The sequence below is a fragment of the Rhea americana genome, unplaced genomic scaffold, assembly GCF_003343005.1.
Source record: "Rhea americana isolate MKP2758 unplaced genomic scaffold, rheAme1 scaffold_48, whole genome shotgun sequence".
In the NCBI taxonomy this organism is placed as follows: Eukaryota; Metazoa; Chordata; class Aves; order Rheiformes; family Rheidae; genus Rhea; species Rhea americana.
In genome coordinates this window covers 5,614,270-5,636,560 of record NW_028186623.1, presented here as the reverse complement: position 1 = coordinate 5,636,560, position 22,291 = coordinate 5,614,270, and the positions used below count along the sequence as shown (strand labels likewise).

General features: G+C 38.0%; 2 protein-coding genes across 2 annotated transcripts in view; both read right to left on the bottom strand.

Moving 5' to 3' along the window:
- LOC146589182 (uncharacterized) overlaps positions 1–1,234 on the bottom strand; it is a 13,193-nt gene extending 11,959 nt beyond the window's left edge. The window contains exon 1 of the mRNA XM_085316890.1: positions 1,031–1,234. Within this exon, the coding sequence (XP_085173016.1) occupies positions 1,031–1,088 (58 nt within the window). The 5' untranslated portion in view covers positions 1,089–1,234. The remainder of the gene's footprint in view (positions 1–1,030) is intronic.
- A 1,168-nt stretch (positions 1,235–2,402) lies between these two features.
- The window catches only part of TTC12 (tetratricopeptide repeat domain 12), a 21,690-nt gene continuing 1,801 nt past the window's right edge, over positions 2,403–22,291 (bottom strand). Inside the window, exons 2-21 of the mRNA XM_085316747.1 lie at positions 22,117–22,268; positions 21,527–21,557; positions 20,947–21,024; positions 20,334–20,455; positions 19,406–19,465; positions 17,758–17,829; positions 17,007–17,067; positions 16,588–16,776; positions 15,932–16,001; positions 15,101–15,189; positions 13,819–13,987; positions 12,134–12,226; positions 11,535–11,598; positions 10,415–10,549; positions 9,772–9,876; positions 8,918–8,986; positions 8,001–8,102; positions 6,496–6,595; positions 4,066–4,291; positions 2,403–3,090 (exon numbers count right to left, since the gene is read on the bottom strand). Coding sequence (XP_085172873.1) covers positions 3,015–3,090; positions 4,066–4,291; positions 6,496–6,595; positions 8,001–8,102; positions 8,918–8,986; positions 9,772–9,876; positions 10,415–10,549; positions 11,535–11,598; positions 12,134–12,226; positions 13,819–13,987; positions 15,101–15,189; positions 15,932–16,001; positions 16,588–16,776; positions 17,007–17,067; positions 17,758–17,829; positions 19,406–19,465; positions 20,334–20,455; positions 20,947–21,024; positions 21,527–21,557; positions 22,117–22,268 — 2,063 coding nt within the window. The 3' untranslated portion in view covers positions 2,403–3,014. The remainder of the gene's footprint in view (positions 3,091–4,065; positions 4,292–6,495; positions 6,596–8,000; positions 8,103–8,917; positions 8,987–9,771; positions 9,877–10,414; positions 10,550–11,534; positions 11,599–12,133; positions 12,227–13,818; positions 13,988–15,100; positions 15,190–15,931; positions 16,002–16,587; positions 16,777–17,006; positions 17,068–17,757; positions 17,830–19,405; positions 19,466–20,333; positions 20,456–20,946; positions 21,025–21,526; positions 21,558–22,116; positions 22,269–22,291) is intronic.

Below are 22,291 nucleotides of genomic sequence, written 5' to 3'. Positions count from 1 at the left end.
AAAAAAAAAAAAAAAAAAACTAGTTTATTGCTAAAAATAAACAAAGGTTAACAGATGGAGATTAGTATGTTACATGTATAAAATAGTTAGAATTGTGATTTTGTACAGGAAAACAGAACTCCTATGGTTTGGCCCAGGCACGAAGAAATATAGGTACTGTCTAAAGGTATAGACAAACTCAAATACTTATCTGAGATCCTGATTCAGTGGAAGTGTTATAAATATACATAAACACAATTTTGCACAGGAACAAGGTGTGTTTTTTAAAAAGAAAAAAGAGCAAAAGACTAGAATTTCAAGATGGATAGAATACTCTTTGAACACACTCAAGCTTATCTTTACTTAAGAGATGTRTCCTGCTGAAAATACACAAGACTACTTAAATGAGCCAAGTTAAATTTATGAACGCTTGCAGATAATATGAGGTAGAAAGCAGAGACTGACTGGTCTGCTATGAGTGACAGCAGCCCCAAGAATTCATCTGAAGCATGACAGCATTACAGACTCATCATTGATTTCAAGCTGTCAGAAATATTCAGCAAGACAGCTGTTTCCAGAGAATAATGCAGAAAAACGTGCTACCACACAGTGAAGAGGAAAAATTCTGCTTATTTTAATTAACAGGAACAGTGGTGCCCAGAAAACTGGATTCTAAACCAAAGTTCAGCAGATGCAAGTTCGATCCTCCATTTCACTATTAAACTACTCTGTGATAAGTCACCCCCCCCCCCTTTTTTTTTGCTTCCCCCCCAACTGCACACTACTTATACCAGAGATTGTCTCTTGGTATGTAGCACAACTGGGCCCTGATTCAGGGCCACTAACACTCCCATAACAAGTCCTTTAAATCACTATTTTGAGACTTTCAGGACAGCTCTATGTACAGAGAAAAACTGCTCCCTCATCTTATTGTGGTCACACATCTGAGATTGAAAACGCTTTGTAAGATACTTAGCCATCATTCACAAATACTGTAGGAAAAGAAGGCTGGAAGACATCACTTGAGGTTAGAACTAAATGTATCACTCACCAGACAAATCCAGTAGTTCAGCCGCAAACAAAATCAAGATGGGAAATTTTTCCTGCATCTTGTGAAGCAACTCCTGAATCAGCCCAATAACAGCATATTCAAGACAGGTAGCAGCTGGCTAAGGAGTCACTGCTGTCTGTTTGTAATGGGCATTTGCAGTGTTTGTTCTGAATGGGCAGGGTATTGAGTTACTTTATAACAGCTTAAGCCAGACAACAACCAATAATCTGTTGCGCAAAAAAAAAAAAAAGGAAAAAAAGAAAAAAAGAAAAGAAAAAAAACTGCACCAATTGGAATTGGAATCAATTGATTTTTAACAAAATAAAGCTACTTAAATACCTTTGAAAAGGCTGTTTCCAGAAGTTCCACCTCTCCAAGTTTCACTCTGCTTATTCCTCTAGCTGATAGCCTAAACATTGCTTTCCCTGAAGTGTCTTCCCATAGCTGGCAGTGAGGCCAAGCCTATATTATTGTGCTATCTAGACTAAAACAGATATTTTGCATCTTAGATACTGTAATTAAATTGCGATTTACAGTTCAATCTGTATCACACTCACAAATGAGAAGCAGCACAATAAATCATCAGTAGATACTGGAATTGCAACTGTTAAGACTGAACAGCAGGAACCTTCAAAATTATAACTAGAGAAATAATTCTAATGGAAATAGTGGTATTACTGTCTTTGCAGACCACTTATGCCCTGAAAAGGCATTTCTCTATATAATATGTATAGGATAATCTATACTATATATCACGTGCATCTGCTTATATGTAAGGAGACTATTTGTTAATATATAAAATAATCTATACTCTAGGTCACATAATCTCTTCACAAATAAGCGGATGTATTTGTTAAATTYGAAAGCCTTCAGCTGACAGCATTATAGCTACTCTTCTGTCAGCAACACTGCCATACAGTCCTCACTAGATGCACTTTCCAGAAAATCTTGAACATGAACTAAAGCTGCATTTTTATGATTTACAGGCGATTATTGTGTATTCCTTGTGCTTCACCTTGACTCCAAGGCTCTTTATTTTATGGTTGACAGTGAACTCCAGCAATAAAGTTGCGATGCTTTAGTGCAGAAAGCAAACTCTTCAACCTCTTACAAGGTTTAAACTGCATTTTGGAACAACACATAAGAGGTAGGAGCAATGCATTACTAACTTTCTTTTCAAGTTACGCTTCACTGTTAATATTAATTCACTATCAACCTCTGTAGGAAACATACACACTAGAAGGGTGTTGCCATTTGTGTTACTCTTTAAATAAAGAATGACCATACAGAATATCAAAGATGAGTACCAGGGGCCATGACAAAGTTCCTAGGATTAGGAAAGTCAACTACTGTACTGACACCACACAATAAAAGGACAAAGGAATCTGATTAAGTTTACTAAGACAGTAAATACAACACTGCTAGGAAAGAGAGCTCATAATTCATCTGTAAACCTCACTGCCATAAGATATCATTGACACTGATCACTTAGTGAAATTAAGACCAAAACACATCAGCAGGTTAATATGAGCACCCACAGGTTTAAGCAGAGCACAAGGTGGTATCAAGCGTTCTATCCTGAAGCACAGTCTAGCCGCTAGTGCACAATATTTGGATTTCCTTCTGAAACACTGGGTACTGGACACATGAACTGGAAAGTAGACTAGACAAGCCCTTGGTCTAACATTGCTTGACTTTTAACATGATTTAACAACAAGGAACTTGCCAGTAAGAAATGGCACCATCATTTATTACAGCAAAGACAAGTCCAGTACAAGCTCCTATCTTTAACTGTTAGCCTAGAATACAAATGAACTTTTCTTCTTGTATTTATATTGATGTTGTTTCACTTGCTTCTATAAAGGAACAGCAAAAAATGAAAAAAGGATTAAAAGTCCTATGAATAGTTTTATTAAAAGAATGAAGAAGCAATACTCAACAACAAATGGTATTAACAACATGTACCGAAGCTTTCTTGAGAACTTTAAACACTATGCACGTATTTCATAGAGGAGTTCAGAATGGCCATTCCATTGAGCTCCCGCAGTTGAAAAATATGCCTGAAAAGATCAAAACAGAAAGGAAGGATAAGATGCTGAGATGATGTAAGACTGACCAAACAAAAATTCTAAGCTTCCACTGCTCTGCTTCATTTCATGCCCAAACTGTCAGGGATGTTTAATGCTACACCCAAATTCCTCCTAAAGATAGCATGAGAAACAGTTCCTAGATTACTATTTCCCACAAGAAAAAAAAAAAAAGAAAATAAAAGTTCTAAATACTTAAATGATCAAGCAGGTGATACTTCAAATTAACAAAACCAGCAAAACAAAGTTCTTCCTTTTCATTCCTCAGGAGTGTTTTGCAAATCTCAGTAGATACTTTCTCTACTGCTAATTTGGGAAGTCTGTCTACCAGCAGAAGCAAGGTTCTCAAACTTGTAAAGCTAAGCATTATCCCTAGATTTCTAGTATAGTAATTAAAAAGTATATTAATATGCTGGAACTCAGTTCCTCTGTCTGGAATGCAATTCAATACACAATTGACAGTTTGCCTCTAGCTAGGACTCAGCATACTCTCAGCAGCACAGACTTTCTTTGCTGACATTTATCTTTTGTGTTGTTCTCATTTCTCTGACCCCTACAAACTTGTAACACGACTCTTCCTCTTTCCATTCTTCCAGCAGAAGTAACATCAGAAAACAATGCAAAACGACCTTTGAAAAACCATATAAGCAAGCCAAATAGTAACACAGGAATCCTAAGGCAGGACTCAGGGAACAGTATCACAAGTGGGAATTCCAGCTGGTAGGAGGGTGACAAATTCCACAGGATATTTATTTGAACTGCTTTTTCCCCCCCCCACTCCCTGCTTGCTCTACAAGTAAAACTGAGTGCACCAACTAGGTGATACTGGATCCCCTGTTTATTCCCCACTGGCCTCTAGTTGCCAAACAGGTCCTCACAYCAGTTCAAGAATTCCCACCTAGTAGTGACTGGTTGGCACATGAGAATAAATAGTCTGTTTTACAATACCTTGGTTCAGCAACACAAAGCTTCCCCAGAGCAATTGCTGCATTCTCCTGCACAGAAGTGTTTGTAGCATCACCACCAGCATGTTTCAACAAAATCATCACAACATTGGAATTCAGTAAGGATGTTGCTGCTCCAGGAACTACGAGGCACTGTCCAAGGCAGAAAGCAGCATTTCCTACAATCATTTCATTCTCTGACTCCAAGAGCTTCAGCAGCACACCAAACCCTGGGAGGAAGAAAGCAAGCGTTCACATTTTCTCCTCTCTTCATCTCAACTCTGATAGTTTCAGTATCCCGGATCCCAGAAACTTGTGGCTGGGCAGTGTGGCAATTACTTGCCCATGGCTATTAAGCAAACAGTGAAATAACTGCAACAGTATTAAGAGAAGTGAAGCTGTCTGGAACAGTGACATCTATTCCTATGGAAGTAACAAGAGCTCAAGGAACTGAAGAGAAAGCTCAAATTAAGAGGATTTAAGTACATATGGRGCAAGCAATACAAGAAACACATTCCAAAATGCTTGTTCTTCAGACAATCAGATTTAAAAGCTAAGCATAAACACTTGATCCTTGAAAAAATAAAACAGTTAATCCTATAAAATGCAGATCAATGGCATTAGATCACAGGCCATTTCATTTCCATAGGAAAAGCCTTGCTCCCAAAAAGTAGGCCTCGCATCTGAAGGGATATTTTTCTAGAAAGTCTGGAGGAGCGGAGTAATTTCCTAGCAAGGTTCTGGATCCAAGACGATGTCTCAGATTCTCCCACCTAGATGCTGTTCTCACAAAATTGAGAGAAAAATTTACTCTCAGAGGGTCTTCAGCATAAGTTTGTTTCTCCATTTGTTAAATGTTTCCCTGAAACTGAACATGCCACATTTCCTGCTTGCAGACTAAAGGGATCTTGCACTGAACTTAAAATCAAGCCCTCTCACCCCATCATAATAACAGCTCAAGCATAGAGTAGAGCACCTTTATTGCCAAGCTAAATCTGTTAAGACAGAAATGTTATTTTGGAAAGACTAGATGGAAGAAAACAAAAAAGCCACACTCTCCTCTCCCAACACCCCTCCCCCCAAAAAAGAATTTACACATCTTTAACATTAATCAACTCAGTTCCATCTACTTCAGTAACCTATGCTAACATATAGGAGCAGAGTATTTGGTCCATACTCTTCATACAGAATTGTATGGTTAATAGTGGCATCTGTAAACAGCAGWTACATCTCCTCAGGCCACAAAATTTAGGACCATTTAGAGAGGCTGCTTTCAAAATACAATACAGCCATGGCCTTCACATGCAGGAGGTTTCCCTGGGGTTACACAAATCCGCTTTGATTTCATTTCATAGTCCCATCTGTTCTACCTAATCATATCACACTTTCCCTTTTTTCTGCTGCAACAGAAAGTCTTATGAAAAGGCAGGGTTGCTCCAGACTGCAATAGTGGTACCAGCAGTTGCTGGTGCAGAAAGCTGAACTAACCAGCCCAGCTGGAATGCAATGTAATGTCATAATACTATAGCTTGACTCCAAAGGGCTCATAACAGCAGGACAGCATGTAAGTTCGCAAACAGATGACAAAAACAGTAGCTTTACATAAGATGAACACCCAGAGTGAGTTTTGGTTGAAAAAAATCAAAGTAAAGTGTCACTGCTTACCTAAGGAAATGAAAGCTTCATCTACAGATGACAGTGCCACTGACATGGAATATATAATAGGAAGATGATGCTCTAAGAGGGTTTTAACGAACTAAAATCCTTAGGGTTCAAATGGAACCATACAAGCTGACAGTTTCTTGACAGATTCAGCTATCCAGATAAAACTTAAGCATTTTTAGCTGTAATTRCTTTATCACTAACTGAACCTAGATTTTAAAGCCAAGTAGTGTTACTCTAACAATTAGAACAAATATTAATAACTCAAAATACCCAAATACACCTGTTTGATATTATTACTCTTCCTCGGTACCCATTTCCTTTTAATATCAAGACAAATTTCCACATGTAAGTTGAAGGAAATTAAGAAACTCAACCATTAGAAATTAGAAGTCTAAATGAAGTACCTTATTTCAGCCACTAACTTTTGGACAAAGGGCCCTCCCCTGTTATAATTAACAATTAGTATTTTCAAAATATACAGATTTATGGCCCTGGGGGCAAGGAGGGGGGAGTATCAAGCCATTCTACTAAAGAACGGTTTCTGTAACTCAGGCTCATTATCTGACATGTGCATTTTTATCTACACACAGAGTCAAGGCTCATTAAGCATTGCTTCTGGAGATAAAAATGGCACATTGCTCAGAAAACATGGCTGAAATCTTGCAGGAGTGAATCAACATTCAGTTGTTTGAGAAGGGAAGAAAGTATTCAGATGATGCTTAGACTGCCTCTCTTCATTAATTTTCTAATTAGTAAAGTTGTCACTTACTTTTATCTGACTTCACCACTTCTTCTTGAGCTTGGCTGTTACTTTTGGTGCAAATGGAAAGGGTCTTTATAGCATAATTGGATGTGATCTGTCCTCCAGCCTAGTTTTTTATTGAAAAAAAATAAATAAATACAGTTCATATCCCAGCTTACTCAAGGACAGARAATAGCCTAGGTACCATGGAGATATTAAGGTATTATGCCTAAGCACAAATACCAAATTAAGACCTTTGTAGAGTATACATCTCAGCTCCCCCTCCATCTCTTTTAATATATTAGCTCATGACTACTCAGACACAGACCTTCAGTGACTCAGACCTTCATGCTATAATAACCTGACCTTTAATGGGACACCCACAAGAATAAATGTGCTTTTCAAATTGACATCACAGGAGTACTGTCAAAAATTAAAAACTGATAAGGGAATAARACTATTAAAGTGGCAGATTTACAACACAGTGAAGGGCAGAGTAAAGAAACTTTGAGGAGAGAGAGAGGGAAAGTGAGTGTGTGCATGTGCATGTTACTTATGAAGCTGACTCTGCACTGTACAATACTGAAAAAAGTTAAAAAATATTCACAGGAGAAATTCAAGCCGTCACCAGGTCGCTCAGCACACTGGAGTTTAACACTGAATGTGAAATTAAGAGCTTTGACCATTTAAATGGAGAGGATAAAGTACAATCTCAGAATAGGCTGAAAATGAAACAAGAATATCTCTTTTCCCACCCTCATTATACATAAACAATTCCTTTAAGCTCTGGAGCCTGCTTCCTTTGATGTAAGCTATTAACTTCTCTGATGCTTGCAAGTTATGAGAGCTGGGCTGGGTGCYGTAGCCTTTTTCTATGCTGATTTTATCTGCATCATAGTGATTCTATAGCATCCAGACAGGACTGAGTGGATATGCATTAGGCTTGATACACAGATATAGAGCAAAACAGTTTCTGCAGATTAAGGTATGTATAAATTTAGAGACAAGTTTTACCTTAGCCTGATTCAGCATTCATTGATAGATCTGTGAGGAGGGCTCCACTGCCTTACAATAGTCTGAATTAGACTACCCTAGCCTTAGGATTTAATCCTCAAGGTGGATCTACAATAGCAAATTTCTGAATTTACAGGTCTCCTCAGTAGAGCTGTGTGCATGGGCACAGGCATCTGGCTCGTATGGGAACTACTGAACAAATTGGGCTACAGACKACAAGAATAAGGCAGCATATAGGTGTCAAGGCAGTAGTGTCACAGTTCTTCARTGCCTTCCCTTCAGGGAAATAAGGGTCTAAGACTAAGTCAGTCTCCCCTCTCTGGCTGCCTATTCTTGTAACTCCTTAAAATTGCATTTGRCAGCACAGTTCCTCTGGCACTATGGACAACATGATGCAGATGTACATCCAGAGTAACAGTCTTYCTTGGAAAAGGAGGCTAAATACAGGGGAAACTTTGATCGGCTTTCCTCAGGGACTATAAAAGTAGAATCAAGTGAAATTTGCTAAGTTAATTTACTTTCAAAAATTTGATCATTTTCTTCACCACTCCTCCTTTTACTACTTCTTCTATTGCTGAGGAGGATGCCGGCAGGATGCGACTTAGCACTCCGATGGCTCTCTTAAGGAGAAAAGAACAGGAGAAAAGAAAGATTATGCTTATTTGTCAGAAGTTTTCAAAAAGAAAATAATTTGCAGTTTGTAGAGTAAAACCAGAAGTGATAAAAAAAATTTACAGAAATATAATGAACATAACATCTTTAGGACATTACTCGCTCTTCTTACTGGAAACTGAACTCTGCATTTCTAAAGGCTCAGTGTAAAGGGGAGACTAAACTGAGATGACGACAGCTCCTCGCATATTTGTTCACTGAAATTCACAGGAGAAACTAGGCTAGCACTGCCGGTATCGAGTCAAAGTCAATGTAAGTAAAACAGCTCAGAAATAAATGTTCGTGTAAGCTCAGCTAGAGGCGACAGCACTCCCATTTGAGACCATATCTACTCTTATCAATTCACCTTTCCGTGGGAGTTGCACAAAAATGAGAATACAGTTGTCTAAGAATGATTCACATGCAAGAATTGTAAAAAGAAACAGCTGTTAAACACCCAAATTGCTCTTGTTCCTTTGCCTCTAGATTAACACTTTGAAAGAGTTTTGTAATGAAAACCATCCTAAAAAAAAAATCAAATGATTTGTAAGAACTTCTATAAATAGATTTTAAGAGAACATGGAGAACCCTACTGTATCAAACATAATATCAAGAACTGAGCAATACAAGTGCTATATTTCTTTACTGATAATAATTGCATTTTTTTAGGCTTCAAAGCCTAATGTGCCAACTTCAAAAAGGTTGCACAGGGCATCAGTTTGCCCTGAAGAATTCAGTTCAGGTCAGCTAACACATTCTTTTTAGTCCACTAATATCCACTTACTGTCACAATCCTTCCATCCTTACTGCTGAGGAGACACATGCATCTCCCACTTATGTCCACAGCAAAATACTGAAAAAAACAATGTAAAAAAATTCAGGTCCAACTGACCGCTTCAGGTCCAACTGCCAAGTGAGATGTTAGAGCAGAAATGGACTGGAAAGGAAAGCTAGCCTACAGGAAAGAATCCAAAGACGACTTTAAGGTAYACATGGCAGTAAGTTACTAACTCTTCAGTACCCATATGTAATTTTAAAAAATTCTACTTTCTCGATGAAATCTTTGGTTTTACATTATTTTGGAATAGGCTAAGCATCTGCAAATACTGAGTAACTGGAGACTGATGTAAAACACATTTATACTGCTATGAAGATGTACTGTATGTACTCTATGCTATTTTTATAACAAATGTGTGTACATGGCAGGTGAAGGTACGGAAAATTCCTTAAATCTTTTCGCTTTAGATTTTTCAAACTGTCAGTTACCCTTAATGATCACCTTAAACACCAATAACTTTCTTTTTTTTTTTTTAAGTTAACTAAGCACCAGTAAAAGCCAGTGTTGGTAGGCTTGCAGTTCCTCAGCAAGTTTAAGGGGAAATAGGGCTCAAAATTCTTTACAGCACAGCCAAGCTCTCCTCCCCTGTGTAGACTGCAAGGTTCATGATATTCCATGGTCATCCCCTCTCCACCAGCCTCCTACTTTTGAATTTTCTGGTATGGTRTCAGTGGTTTTGTATCAGGCCCGTTTACAATAAAAAGGGAGGAAGATACTGTAACTGTTCAAGCAATTCTAAATCTCCAGGGAAATAATTAAAGTAAGAAGGCTATCAAATAACATTCACACATCTTGTTTACCTGGATGGCTGCATTTGATTCAAGCAGCAAATTCATCATTAGGCCCAGCACTGCAAACAAGCACTCCTGGTATTTGAGTTTACTGCCACCAGACAGACATTCATCCTATACACAGAGGAGAGAAGAGTGCATCCAATTCAGAAGTTGAGAATGTTTATTTCTGTAGTCTACTGTGTGCTTACCTACTGGTAAGTGTTCCTCTGATGTACTGTGAACTGGAGGGAAAATAAAAAAAAAAGATAAAGTCCTATGAGCAGAGCTGAGGAAGCTTCTTTCTTATTTGCTCTTATGGTTGACTTTGGTGTCTAAAGCTGTACAGTCCAACTGAGACTTCTGATATTTAGACAATTCAGAAAACCTTTTCCCACACACTGAATTCTTTGCTTGCTAAGGACCAAGTTCATACTGCATCCCTACCCTGAAAGGGACCACTGATGCGACCTCACTCCTCCACCCACCTACCAAGTCAACTTGCATGAGCAATAGACAACTCAGACCTTTATCCATTTGTCAGATTTGAGGGATAAAAGTTAAGAGTTGTGAGTTATTAGGGGAGGCAGACAAAACAGGGTCACACAACCATCACTTCCACAAGATAAGAGTCTTAAAACACTGTTTTGAGGATACAATCAAGTCTCTTTACCATAAGMTTTAAGCAAGCCTGCCAACACTCTTGGCAGTCAGCCATCTGCTTTCGTATGACCACATCAGCACACAGATCTCCCATGATRCCAATACAATGGGCAAGCGCTGTCTGGTTCACCAGCTTGGCAGAGGTCTAAAAACCAGAAGAGCAGAGTAACAGTTTTAAGAACAAATGACAAGAAAACAACAAATGGGTGTTCCTACCCCTTTGGCAATGGAAACTAGGATTCTACAATCAGTCTTATTTGCATTAAACCCAAACAGTTTGAAGTTTGCAAGTTACCTTCATTTTCACAACTAAAATCTCTGAGCCTGTTTTGAAAAATTCACATGGCTGAAGAAATAGTTTGTGGTCCCTGATCTCAGATTGCAAAYGTTGCCCACTGTCACATACTCAGATTACAGAACATAACAGCTTCTGCTGTAAGGTGTGCTCAGACAGAGAACAGCAAGCAGTGAAGAAAAAAAAAAAGGCTGTTATTGCTGTATTTTCTTCATGCTCATTTGAAAAACCAGAAAAATATTTTACTTTCTAGCTATAGGTATACCTGCCATTCTGCAACAGAACCCATGCTCTGTGTCATCTCTCCACTCCTCCTGAAGACATGTTTTTGCACCAACAGTATTGTAAATAAGTTTCTAGTGCAAATAAATAGTAGCCAATAAAGAGACCCAAACCACTAAACTTATTTCGTTTGTGACCTAATGTCATCTTTTAACCCTCAGATTAGGAACAGAAAATCATTCTCCAAGATACAACCAGTTAGTGACAGTAGATTAAAGTCACAACAAGGACTGTCTAAAGCAAAGTTAAGGGGTGAAATCTTGGCCTGACAGATTATCAGTAGGACTCTCCAAAAGAGTCTAGAGTTTTCACTGTTTATAAAGCCAGTACTGGGTATGAGCCAAGCTCTAAGTACTGAGAAGAATATTTTCTGAGGCAAGTCTCAATAACATAACTGGATTTCTTGCTTCTACAGAASAAGGCAAAAATATAGTAACCACCTCTACCACAGAGGAGTTTGAGCTATAAGCAAGTGGCTGTGACACTGAAAAGAATGATTGAAAGACATTATACAAAAGTTAACAAGAAATACAGGAACTGAGATCTTTCATACCAGCAACTGGCTGAATAAAGGTAAAACATCTGTGGAAAACTTGATGCGACACTGGGTTTTGAATCTGTTCAGGATAAAGAAAGCAATAATCAAACAYGTAGAACTTTAGGCAAAAAATCACAGAAATTAAGCCAACACAATAGCAATAAAGAGACAAGTTAAACAACTTTACTGCTGACAAACCATCTAGGTACAGGAACTAAGTCCTAGCACCCAAAGTTTAAAACAGCATGGATAATTTAAATAAGCTAATACATTTGTTTTCTCAATTATCCTCTTTCAGTATGAATAAATACTGCCTTATAATCTAAACTAATAAGTCAAATTTCTTCAGACTTATACCTGGGCAAACTTGATGGCACAAGTTTGCCATCAGCCATAGAAACATTACAGGTCTTTGTTTCCAAAAGATACAAAAATCCTTTCATTTCCACCACAGCTTCTTATCTATTAGTACACTTTAAAATGGTTCTTTGTCCATGGGACAAAGAAAGCATTCAAAATATAGCTCTGCAAGCTGCCCTTAGAGACAGTGATAAGGTCATCTGGTATGTTTCAAAGCACAACGTTCTAGAAATAAATGAAGAAATGCAAGTTACTTTTCCTCTTTGGTTAGATCAGTCAGTATGTTCATGGCACTGCTAGCCTCGGCATCAGTGCTGCTGACAAACATCATCAAAATCTGTAGCCACCTATTTAAAAAAAAAAAAAACACACAAACTTAGGTCAGTTTTGGTTTAAGGTTCAAAACTGCAGCTTAAGTGCACTGGTATAATCTGTGATYTTGAATGCCTTTGAGTTCAGTAGGATTTCAGCCAAGCTGCATATACTCCATGCTCCAAACATACTCAGTCACCTAACTGCCATTGTGAGAAGGTCTTGGCATGAGACTCTTACAAAACTGTACTTCCTTGCACAACTGCACCGATTTTAACAGAGATGCACCAATACCCATCAGTGTTAAAACATTTCATCAGCATGTAAGCTTCAAAAGACATTTGAAACTGGGCTGCTTTACTGCTGGCAAGCTTCCTGAACGAAGATAAGCAGAATGCACCAGTCAGGACAGGACACTGTCAGCCCAGTACTCAGCTTTCAATAGACTATAAACACATGCAAGGAAGGTCAGAGYGTTGACACCTGAACAGCTGAAAGAAACAGACTGAGTAAAGGCAACAGTCTTGGGGAGAGGTTAACCTTCCCAAGCAGCAAYGGAAACTTCATCTCCTGCCGGAATTGATAAATCATCATACCAGTTACCTTTTCAGCTCTTGGACAGTATGCTTATGTGATGTGAAGCTGCATACAATTCACATGATTTCAATACCTCATGCCCCTCCGCTGAGCTGAAATTTCCTGCCATCCTCCTCCAAGGTTGCAGTTCAAAAAGAGAACTACAGTCTCCTCCCTTTTTGGCAGTGAGCCCAACAGCTAACAAGCTCAATACCTGCAACTTCACCTTCTGAACATCCTCACTTTTCTAGCAATTAGTCCTAAAATCTTTTCCAGAAGCTGACACAAGATTTTTTTTTCCAGGTTCCTGATATTCCAAGCCACAGCAGTGTTATCTGCTTTTATTAAACTTCCTCTCACACATGGCTCATGTCTTAACTTTCCCTTTGAGGAACAATATCTTGGAGTTAACATGGTATATCATACACTAAAGTGCATATTCCTGTTKAAGAACCTTTTCTGTTCATTAGTTACTTAAAATCATTTAATACCAACATCAGATTTTCTCCTCTGCTTAACTGCAGAAGGAAATAGCAAGACAACAGTACAGAGGTAATAGACTCATTTCTTTCTCCACTTAGTGAGTCATTGCAGCACTGTCAATAATCAAAAATGCCAGCTGCCACAGGATGAGAGAGTAGCAGCTTGCAACCCCAAGCCATTAAGAGATAACAATATAAGTCCTTGCTAGAGTGCCACACAAACACACTCTTACTGTTTTAGAAAAGTAACTATGCCTCAAAATTAGGTACACATCTCCGAGAATAAGCTCCTTCTATTTAGCTTCACAAGCGTGTTCAGGTGCAAAATTTACCAAAGCAGCTGTCCCTACATACCTAACTTCTTACCTCTGCTGTTCCAGTACTATAGAGTTTYGGCTCAAGCAGGCCTACCACTCTAGGGCAGAAGTCTCAAAGTTATTGGGTTACTACAAATTTGCAAAAAGCTTGCCAGCTATTTACTGCTCAGCTACGTGCTAGCGGAATGAGTTTGAACCTCTGGGAGCCCAGGGAATATCAAAGTTTTTCTGAATTGCTGTAGCATTAATTACTTGGTTAGGTCCTGGTGCCTAATCAGCAATCTCCTCCCGTTCTCATTCTCTGAATAGAGGGAGATTAGTGCCAAGGTCTCCTTCTGAATCTCTGGTACCCCAGAAGAAAGTAATTCGGACAGCTGTACATTCATGTCAGGGTGAGTTAACAGAAGACGCTGATTTTCCCCTGGAAAAAAAAAAATTATGATCAACTACGTACTATAAAAACCCTGTTCCTCTTGGGGTTTTTTTGTTGTTTTTTGTTCCTCCCCCACCTCCACCCAGGGGTGGATTTAAAAGGCTTAATATCTTCTTCATCCACTAATGGGATCATTCAYTATGACTGATGTGTTCACCTTGCCCAACATTCCTACAGAGCAATGGTAAGGTAGAACACCCGCTACTCTTCCCTCAGCTCCATTGCTTTAATACATTTAGATGTTTAAACTTCTACTCTCACTAGTGATATGCCAGCTTCCTGGTCAGTGTGCACTGCTACAAAAGAACAGTCAGTAGAAGCAAGAGCACAGAGCGTTCCTTCTCTCCACATGGTTATTTCATCAGCTGTCTGCAAACTGCTAGGCACAAAGCTGCTCAAGCCCTGTCAAGCACACACATGGAGCTAAACCTTTATTTGAACCTGTATTCCCTGCTAACCATCTACAGGCAAAATATAAATCATATCTCCTCCATTACCTGAAGCAYAGATATGCTCTTAGGTGTCAGCTGGATCCCATGGCATACAGGTCAGGTGAAATGCTGACTCTAAGCATTCCAAATCTTCCTTGTGTGCCAGACTGCTACATTTTCTCCACTAGCCCCATTCCAGTACATTTCTCTCCTATCTGCAAACGTCCTAGAACTGGAGGCAAAGACTACCTTCCAGTGACTACTAATTCCCTAGTTGCCAAACGATATCAACCTCACCCTTTTCCAATAGCATTTCTATACAGACCCGCTTTTCACTAGTTTAACTTCTTTAAAAAAAAAAAAAAAAAAAAAAGTGATACTATCCTAACAGCAAGCAATAGCCTTGTGTAACTTGCGTTCCACTCCTTAAGTGGTCTTAAGATGCACTGAAACAAAGTGTAAATTTCACCTTGTGATAGATACAACAGGTGAAATTGCAGTTGCAGCTAAAGTTCATCTCCAGCACTTGCACTTAACCTGTAAAACTTTGTTTATAGTAAGGTTTACACCCAAGTGCTCTGAGGAAGGGATATTCATACAAAAGGATTTTAGACATAGTAAGGGCCATATTAACAGTGCATTAACAATGATTAGCATTGATTAGTTTTACCATTCCCAGTGCAGACAGCTTGCCAAAGGAAGAGAAGTGAAACAGACAGATCCACCTCAGTAGTATTTTTCCTCTCTGCGCAGAAACCTCTAAATTAGAAATGTTAGTTTTTAAAAAGAGCTAATGACTGTTGAAACTTCAAGAATAGCGCTTGCTCTGTTCAACCACATCATGTTCAGAACCAACTTAGTTGTGCAAGAATTTCAARTCACATCTTTTGCACAAGTCTTGTTTCCATTGTCTATCTGAACCTGACTCAAATACACCTCACAGAACAGATCCCATTTAAGACAGACTTTAGGGAGCTATTTAAATAGCTATTCGTCAGATTTCTTTCTTGATTACCAAAATGTAATTTAACATGCATTTTCTTAGCTATCATTATAAAAAGCAGAAGACAAGTCCCCACRGATGATCTTTGTTCTTAAATTATAGGATTAAGTAGTTTTTCAGATTACATTACAAAGCTAGGATGCCAGATATTGACCTATGTCAATTTGTAGGAGCCAGATATGCTCAAAGTAACTAAGCTTTTACATCAGAGGTTCTTTTGCAACTGGTTAACAAACCTCTCTCACTATTAGAGATGGAGAAATAGGAGATCAAAGACAGAAGCACAAATCCATCAATTTTTTCCACTGCAGCCAAGAGAGCATTATTTGTCTAAAGGTCAGATAGAAGTCAGTCAATTCAAACATTAAAATCTGTTATTACATTATCTTTCAGTCATTTCATCTGAATTTCACATGGTGATTGTGTTTCCTGAAAATATCTTTTCGTTTTCTTACTCCACTCTACTATTCTCCCTGTTCTCCTTTGGAGAGCACTTACCGTCTTACGACCTTGTTGTCATTGATGATACTGAATCCATCATTTGTTCTAAATAAAGTTTGCTCAGTGCCTGGGGGAAAAAAAAATGATATAACCAAATAAGCCCTTTGATCCATCTGGGTGATGCACCAAAATGGAGGCAGACTCCTGCTCTTCTGTAATACAGTCTTAAATGATAAGTTGACTGGATCAACAGCCTGGGGCAGGGTAGAGGGAGGCTGCATTTCCAGAAGAGGAAAAGAAATCACAACACTAGTTGAAGTAKAAACAGCTCTGAAGCTGAAGACTGTTCTAATTCATGACTGGTGCTGCATAGAGTGATTGACAACGTTAAAGGCTGAACATGAAACTAGCTTTGCAAATCAATATGCTCTAGCCATCATTTCAAAAGAAATTAAACATCTGTTAAATGACCCACATAAACATTCAAACCCCTGAGAGGCCTTAACAGCTCAGTTAYATTATCAATTTAGGGATTAAAAACAGATCTACTGCTCAAAGCTTTTGACATATCAAACATACTGTTGATTTCTATTTTTTAAAATACAGGGACAGTTTTTCTGTTCCTTCAAAACCTACTCCAATTTTCCTAAAAATATCTGTCTACTTGGATTACAACACCCCTATAACTAACAAACTTTGCATTAACTACTTACAGCCCTTCATGGCTCCTGTCAAAACTCTGATCCCTCCTGTATAGTAGAGGATGTTCTGGTCAGGCCTATCAAGTTTGTGCAGAAGTTCTTTTACGGACAAARCTGTAACACTGCCAGACTGAAATTCTTTCAATGCTCTCTCTTCTTCATTCATTCTTTTTTCCTCTAAGTTTACTTCATTCATGCAATCTTGGAAATCAAAATAAAGTAACGCAAGTTAGATTAACCATTCTAACACAGTAAAGTTTCAAGTCAAAAATGAAACTGGCTCCATGACAGAGGGAGCACTCTGCTTTCTACAACAACCCATGGCTGTGCTGAGTTAAGCACAGGGCTTAAACACAAGCAACAGTTGGACAAAGGTTGCATGAGAAGACTCCATGAAAAGTTTTGAAAAGTATAAAATTTAGATTTCTTACCTTTAAATAGGCTTTCCTTTTGGGGATCAATTTCTAAGATCTTCTGATAGCACTGCCTGGACTTAACGGAGACAAGGAACAGACTCTTAAGTTAAGATGAGATGGGAAAATAATAAAAAATTTTATCCTAGAGAAATTCAACCAGTCTAAGTTGTACAGCTGTTGGATCACAGTACTTATTAAAAAGTGTGAAAAAAAATTATGAAGAGAGAAGTCAAAACCTTTGCAATTGGTAGAGCMAGATGAGTATGATTTTCAGTCGCTACTTAAGCCTGCAATTTTAAATGAAAATTTGAAACGCAAAGCCAGGAATAAACTAGTAGGAACAAAACAAGCCAAGTTTCCCGTGATAAAATAACAAATAAGGTGTAACATTAAAAACGAAGGAACTGCAACTATCCGCACGGATTTTATTTGTGTGTCTTGCTACTATGTTCACAATTAAACCTATCACAACTTTAGGACAAGGAAAAACCTTCATAGACTGAGCTGCCAGGAACTCCAAGGTAGACTTGTGTAGATTTGTGGTCCATCTTCTACAATTACTTTATTACAAGCATTTCTGAAATGATCAGAAATGCTTTTGATCTTGACTGCTCTCTTCAGGCACATAGATCTTTGAAGTCTGTAGAGGTTATACTGAAATGTAGTAAAGTATTTTGCAGTGAATCACAATTTGTTCCTCTCATCCAAATCATGTTGAAAGCAAAATAAAACATGGTCATGTGCCCACAAGACTTAGCCAGCTTACCTCACTGAAGTGCTTCAGTGCCAAGTGAGCTTTCCCCATCTGAAAATAGGCTTTAACACATTTTTCATTGCACTGTGGGNAAAAAAAAAAAAAAAAAAAAAAAAAAAAAAAAAAAAACAACTTACGTTTCCAGGCTTGGGCAGTTAAAACTGTGTTAGCCTGAAAAGTACTAGTAAGCACAAAAGCGGGTACATCAGGTTTGGCTCTGATCTACTTAAAGGTTGAAAGCAGCTGGTACTAACATCCTTCCCAGAAAACTGCCATTAGGTAATTCCAGCAGACTCTCATGCTCTTAGGTAACATTTAGATCTGCATGAATAAGTCTAGCAACACCTTCACATGAACAGGATTCGCGATCTGTAATGCTGACGCTGTTTCCCTCTTCCCAAAACTGGCAGCTAATAGATTTCCTTAGCATCAAAATTCACCTAACAGCAGTAAGATCTTACAGTCTCCAAGGAAGGTATCTAAGACCATATTTTATCAGGACACAACACAAGCTTAAAATGCAGTTCAGTAATCCAGGCTGAATTTTTTCGAGTATGTTTACCCCGCCAGGTAGCAGCTTATTCTCATCCACTCGTAAGCACTTTACATTTCTGTACTAAACTATAGCACGAAACAACAGGTGAATTGACATTAGGATAAAAAGCGATGGAGAAAACTTCAAAAAGTAAAAGAACACTTCCAGGATTTTGTACCACAAGGAAACTGATGTATTTTATCATTCTAAAGAAAAACGACGAAGGCAGAATCACAACCTAGAGCTAGGGAACACCCTCATGTTTTGAGGTCAGAAGCATTCACTAGATGTTTACAGGCAAGAAAAGTCTTGCCAAGAACTCAGCTGTACAGTAAGATTCTCCAACTCCAGAGCAATTAATAGAGACTGTTTTGACTCTATTATAATTTCAGGAGCGTCTTTGTATTACTGCTCATTTTCTGCAAGCGAGTCACTTTCTGCTGTGTAAAGTTTTTATATTAAGCCTTAATAGAACTTCCACTTCTTTTGATTAGCTCTAGAATGACATGAGTATTAATTGCCAGCAGCTGTATTAAAACAAACAAACAAACAAACAAACAAACAACAAAAAACCAAAAACCAAACACAGTCGCAAACACACACACGTATAACTCGATGCTAACAGACCGGATTATCTTTTCTGGTTCAATTATCTTTGGAAAAAACAGATTTCTTGAAATGCTGTTGTCAGTATTATGATCTCTCAATCACATTGCACCCAATGGGCATAGCTGATGTAACAACTGGATGTGGATTCAGCTTTTTAGTATTTCATGATCTTAACCTATAACATCAGCACATGAAAAATTCCTCTTTGTGGATTTAAACTTTTTTTTTTTTAAACGGACACAACATTGTCCACCAATTTGTGCGATAATTAGTTTACTATCACTTGTAACAAATCTTTCAATGAAGAATTCTTGAAAAGTAGAAAACTTTTTGCATATAGGCAGCACTGAAACATTTCTTTCTTTATAGCAAACAAGTTAACGCAGGATGCGCAAATTTGTATACCATTACCACATTCTTTCATTTCCATTGAGCTGTCTCTACATCATCATTATACACAAACTATATTCTCATTGGCGCTTGACCTGATTGCAAGAAACAGAAACCTGAAGTTACCTTTAAAGCCCATTCACAGTCACTAATGGCTTTTTCATATTCATGCATCTTCAGGTAGGCCTGAAATTAAAAGCCAAGAAAGTCCAGACAGAAAAATTAGACTATTTAACATGTCTTCCCCAACTGTGGTACAAACAACAACTAAAAATTAGGCTGTTAATGTACCTAATACATGGATTTATTTTCAGAATAATTAGCAGTGGTTTTTTAACCCTTCTTCCATCTTACTGTGATTGTTTGTCATTTAGATTAAATATGAGGGAAAAAAAAAAAAAAAACAGAATTCAATATACACATATGGATTAAACTAGGCAAGTAGAGAACACAAAACAAGCATTATCATTCTACAACTACAAAAATGATAATTTAAAGAAAATGCAGTACATTTTAAGGAAGCTATAACACAAGACAATTTTCACTCCTTTTGGAGGAGCAGGGATTGATCTGTGCTACATCAAAGAAGAAGGCTTAAATACACACTCAGCAAAGACCAGTCACTGTAGAAAAAGCTTTCTGGAATTCAGATACATTATTGGATAGAAAGGAAGTAATTTACATCTCTAATGATCTTTGTGTAGCTCTTCCATTAAGATTGTAAAGTGACATTGAAGTATTACAAATGAGTCATCCTGGCAAGTAAGACAAGTGAATACTACAATCTCTTGGCAAGAAATCAAGTATCTAATGCAAACCAACTTGTATGTGGAAGTCCRCCTCTATTCAATTTCCCTGAACTTTTACTTTTCAGATGTCTTTGGATATGTGTTATGAATGTCACAACACATTGCTAGCTTTTAAAGGTACACAAGATGCAAATAAATTGTGTAATGCATCTGCTGAAGCACTTGTACCCAGAAGAACTTTGTGTTCTTTCTTGGCAATACTACCCTGAAAGCAGTATACTGGTGGCTCACTTTTGTATGCTGACCTGCGCTCTGTTTGTGTAAAGCTCCTGCTTGTCCTTCAGTTTTTCTAGGCCTTCGGTGTATTTCTGAATGGCTGTTACATAGTCTCCTTTCCTGAAGGCATCATTTCCTTTCTCTTTCAGAGCTGCAGAACAACACACACACACATTCAAAATCATATTAGTTTCAAAATGGTGACTGAGGAAGAGAGAGATCATATTCTCCTCTTCCAGCAACCACAGCTCCCTTGCAGCTGCCATCAGCCATACTTAGTAAGAGACTTCTGAGCAATCCAGTGTACACAGCCTCCATTCCTCCATTAAAATGCAAACTCTGAACATTTCTCTTTTCTTTGCTTAGTCCTACTTTCAAATACTGAAACTTTCTCCCTCCATCCTAAAACTTTATCATAAGAAGAGTAGGAAGAAAAATGAGTTTTAACAACTGTATGAAGTATACAATCTTGTTTCAGCTAATCAACACTGTACAGAAAAATCATCGATCTCAAAAATGCCACATGACTACCTCAGTGTGTGTTAGAATGGCATTCAGAAAGTGGCACAACAGCCTCTTAAGTCATCCATTTCCTTCTAAATAGTTTCTGAAGGTATTAGCTAGAAAAACTTTAGCAATTACCATCTGCTAAATGTTCATTTCTCTTTCTTCGTTTAGCACGCTCTCTTGCATCCTTTTCCAAAGCTGCCAGAAAGCCATCTTTGAGTCAGGAGATTTTATTGCCGTTTCAGTCAAAAAACAAACAAAAAAATTCATTAAAATCAAACTACAGATGAGAAGAAGTCATTTTTGAGCTATTTCTGAATCATTCCTCCATAAAGAAACTGGAAAGTGAATGACAATACACTATACATAAAGGCCATCCTACCATCTCAGGATTGCATACTCGCCTCTATGTAGTTCATCTCTACAGATCAGCTTGCTTCTTGTAATTTTAGAGTAATGAATTTCTAGATGAGAAGCCAGAATATGATGACAAACTACAGCAAGAAGCTTCCTAACTATGAACAAATGCAGCCATACCGCTAAGACTCCTGAATGTGTTGCCTAATCTGACTGAATGTTCATTAAGAAGAAAAAATAGCTTTGACTGTAGTGGGAGTGAGCTTAGGCCTTGCATGAAGTAACAGCAATCCTCATCCTTAACTTAGCCAAAATAGGACTGAAGAGAAGGCAAGTATCACAGGGAACACCGTCCTACCTGAATTTATTGTCTCCACTTGTTCTATGTCCTAAAAAAACAGAAATACAGTACATGTATGTACACATACAGATATCTAATAAAACCCATAGCAGCAAAGGAACATTTGGTTCAGTTATTCAAAGTGACAGATGCACTGAAATACAGTAGAAATGCCAAACTGACACTTTGCAAAGGATGTAAGGGACTTAACTTCATCTTTAATGAGCTAAGTCATTGAAATCCAGACCCTACTGCATGAATCAAAGCCTAATGAAATTAATGAAAAGACTCTTTTGTCCTTAACTAGTTTTGCTCAAGTCTCTGAAGTGCAAATAAGAGCTACATGTTGTGGAACCAAAATGCCTGCATCTAACTTGGATAAATCCAAGAGAAATATTTTGTGTTCATAGCAGTTCTTGGACAAACACAAAATGCAACATCAAATACCTTCCAGTAAGATTGCTCATGAAGAAAATAAAGTCACTTTCTAATATATGTGTATGCATTTTCCCAAGCTTTTTCCTCTGGGGCAAGATATGTGGACTCATGTCATTTAAAAGATCTCAACTGCACACAGTTTAAACTGCAAAGGAAAAGTTAAACCTTACAGAAGCTCGTGAGTTGATCACCGTTCTGTTCACCTTCGTCTTGCATTCTTCCTCCTCACTAGCCTCTTTCTCACAGAGCCTTTTCTCTGTCTCAGCAAGGGCTTTTTCCTGAATAGCTGGGTCTGTGGACTTCAAGCCTTCAACTAAATTGGCTTAAAAAAAAAAAAAAAAAAAA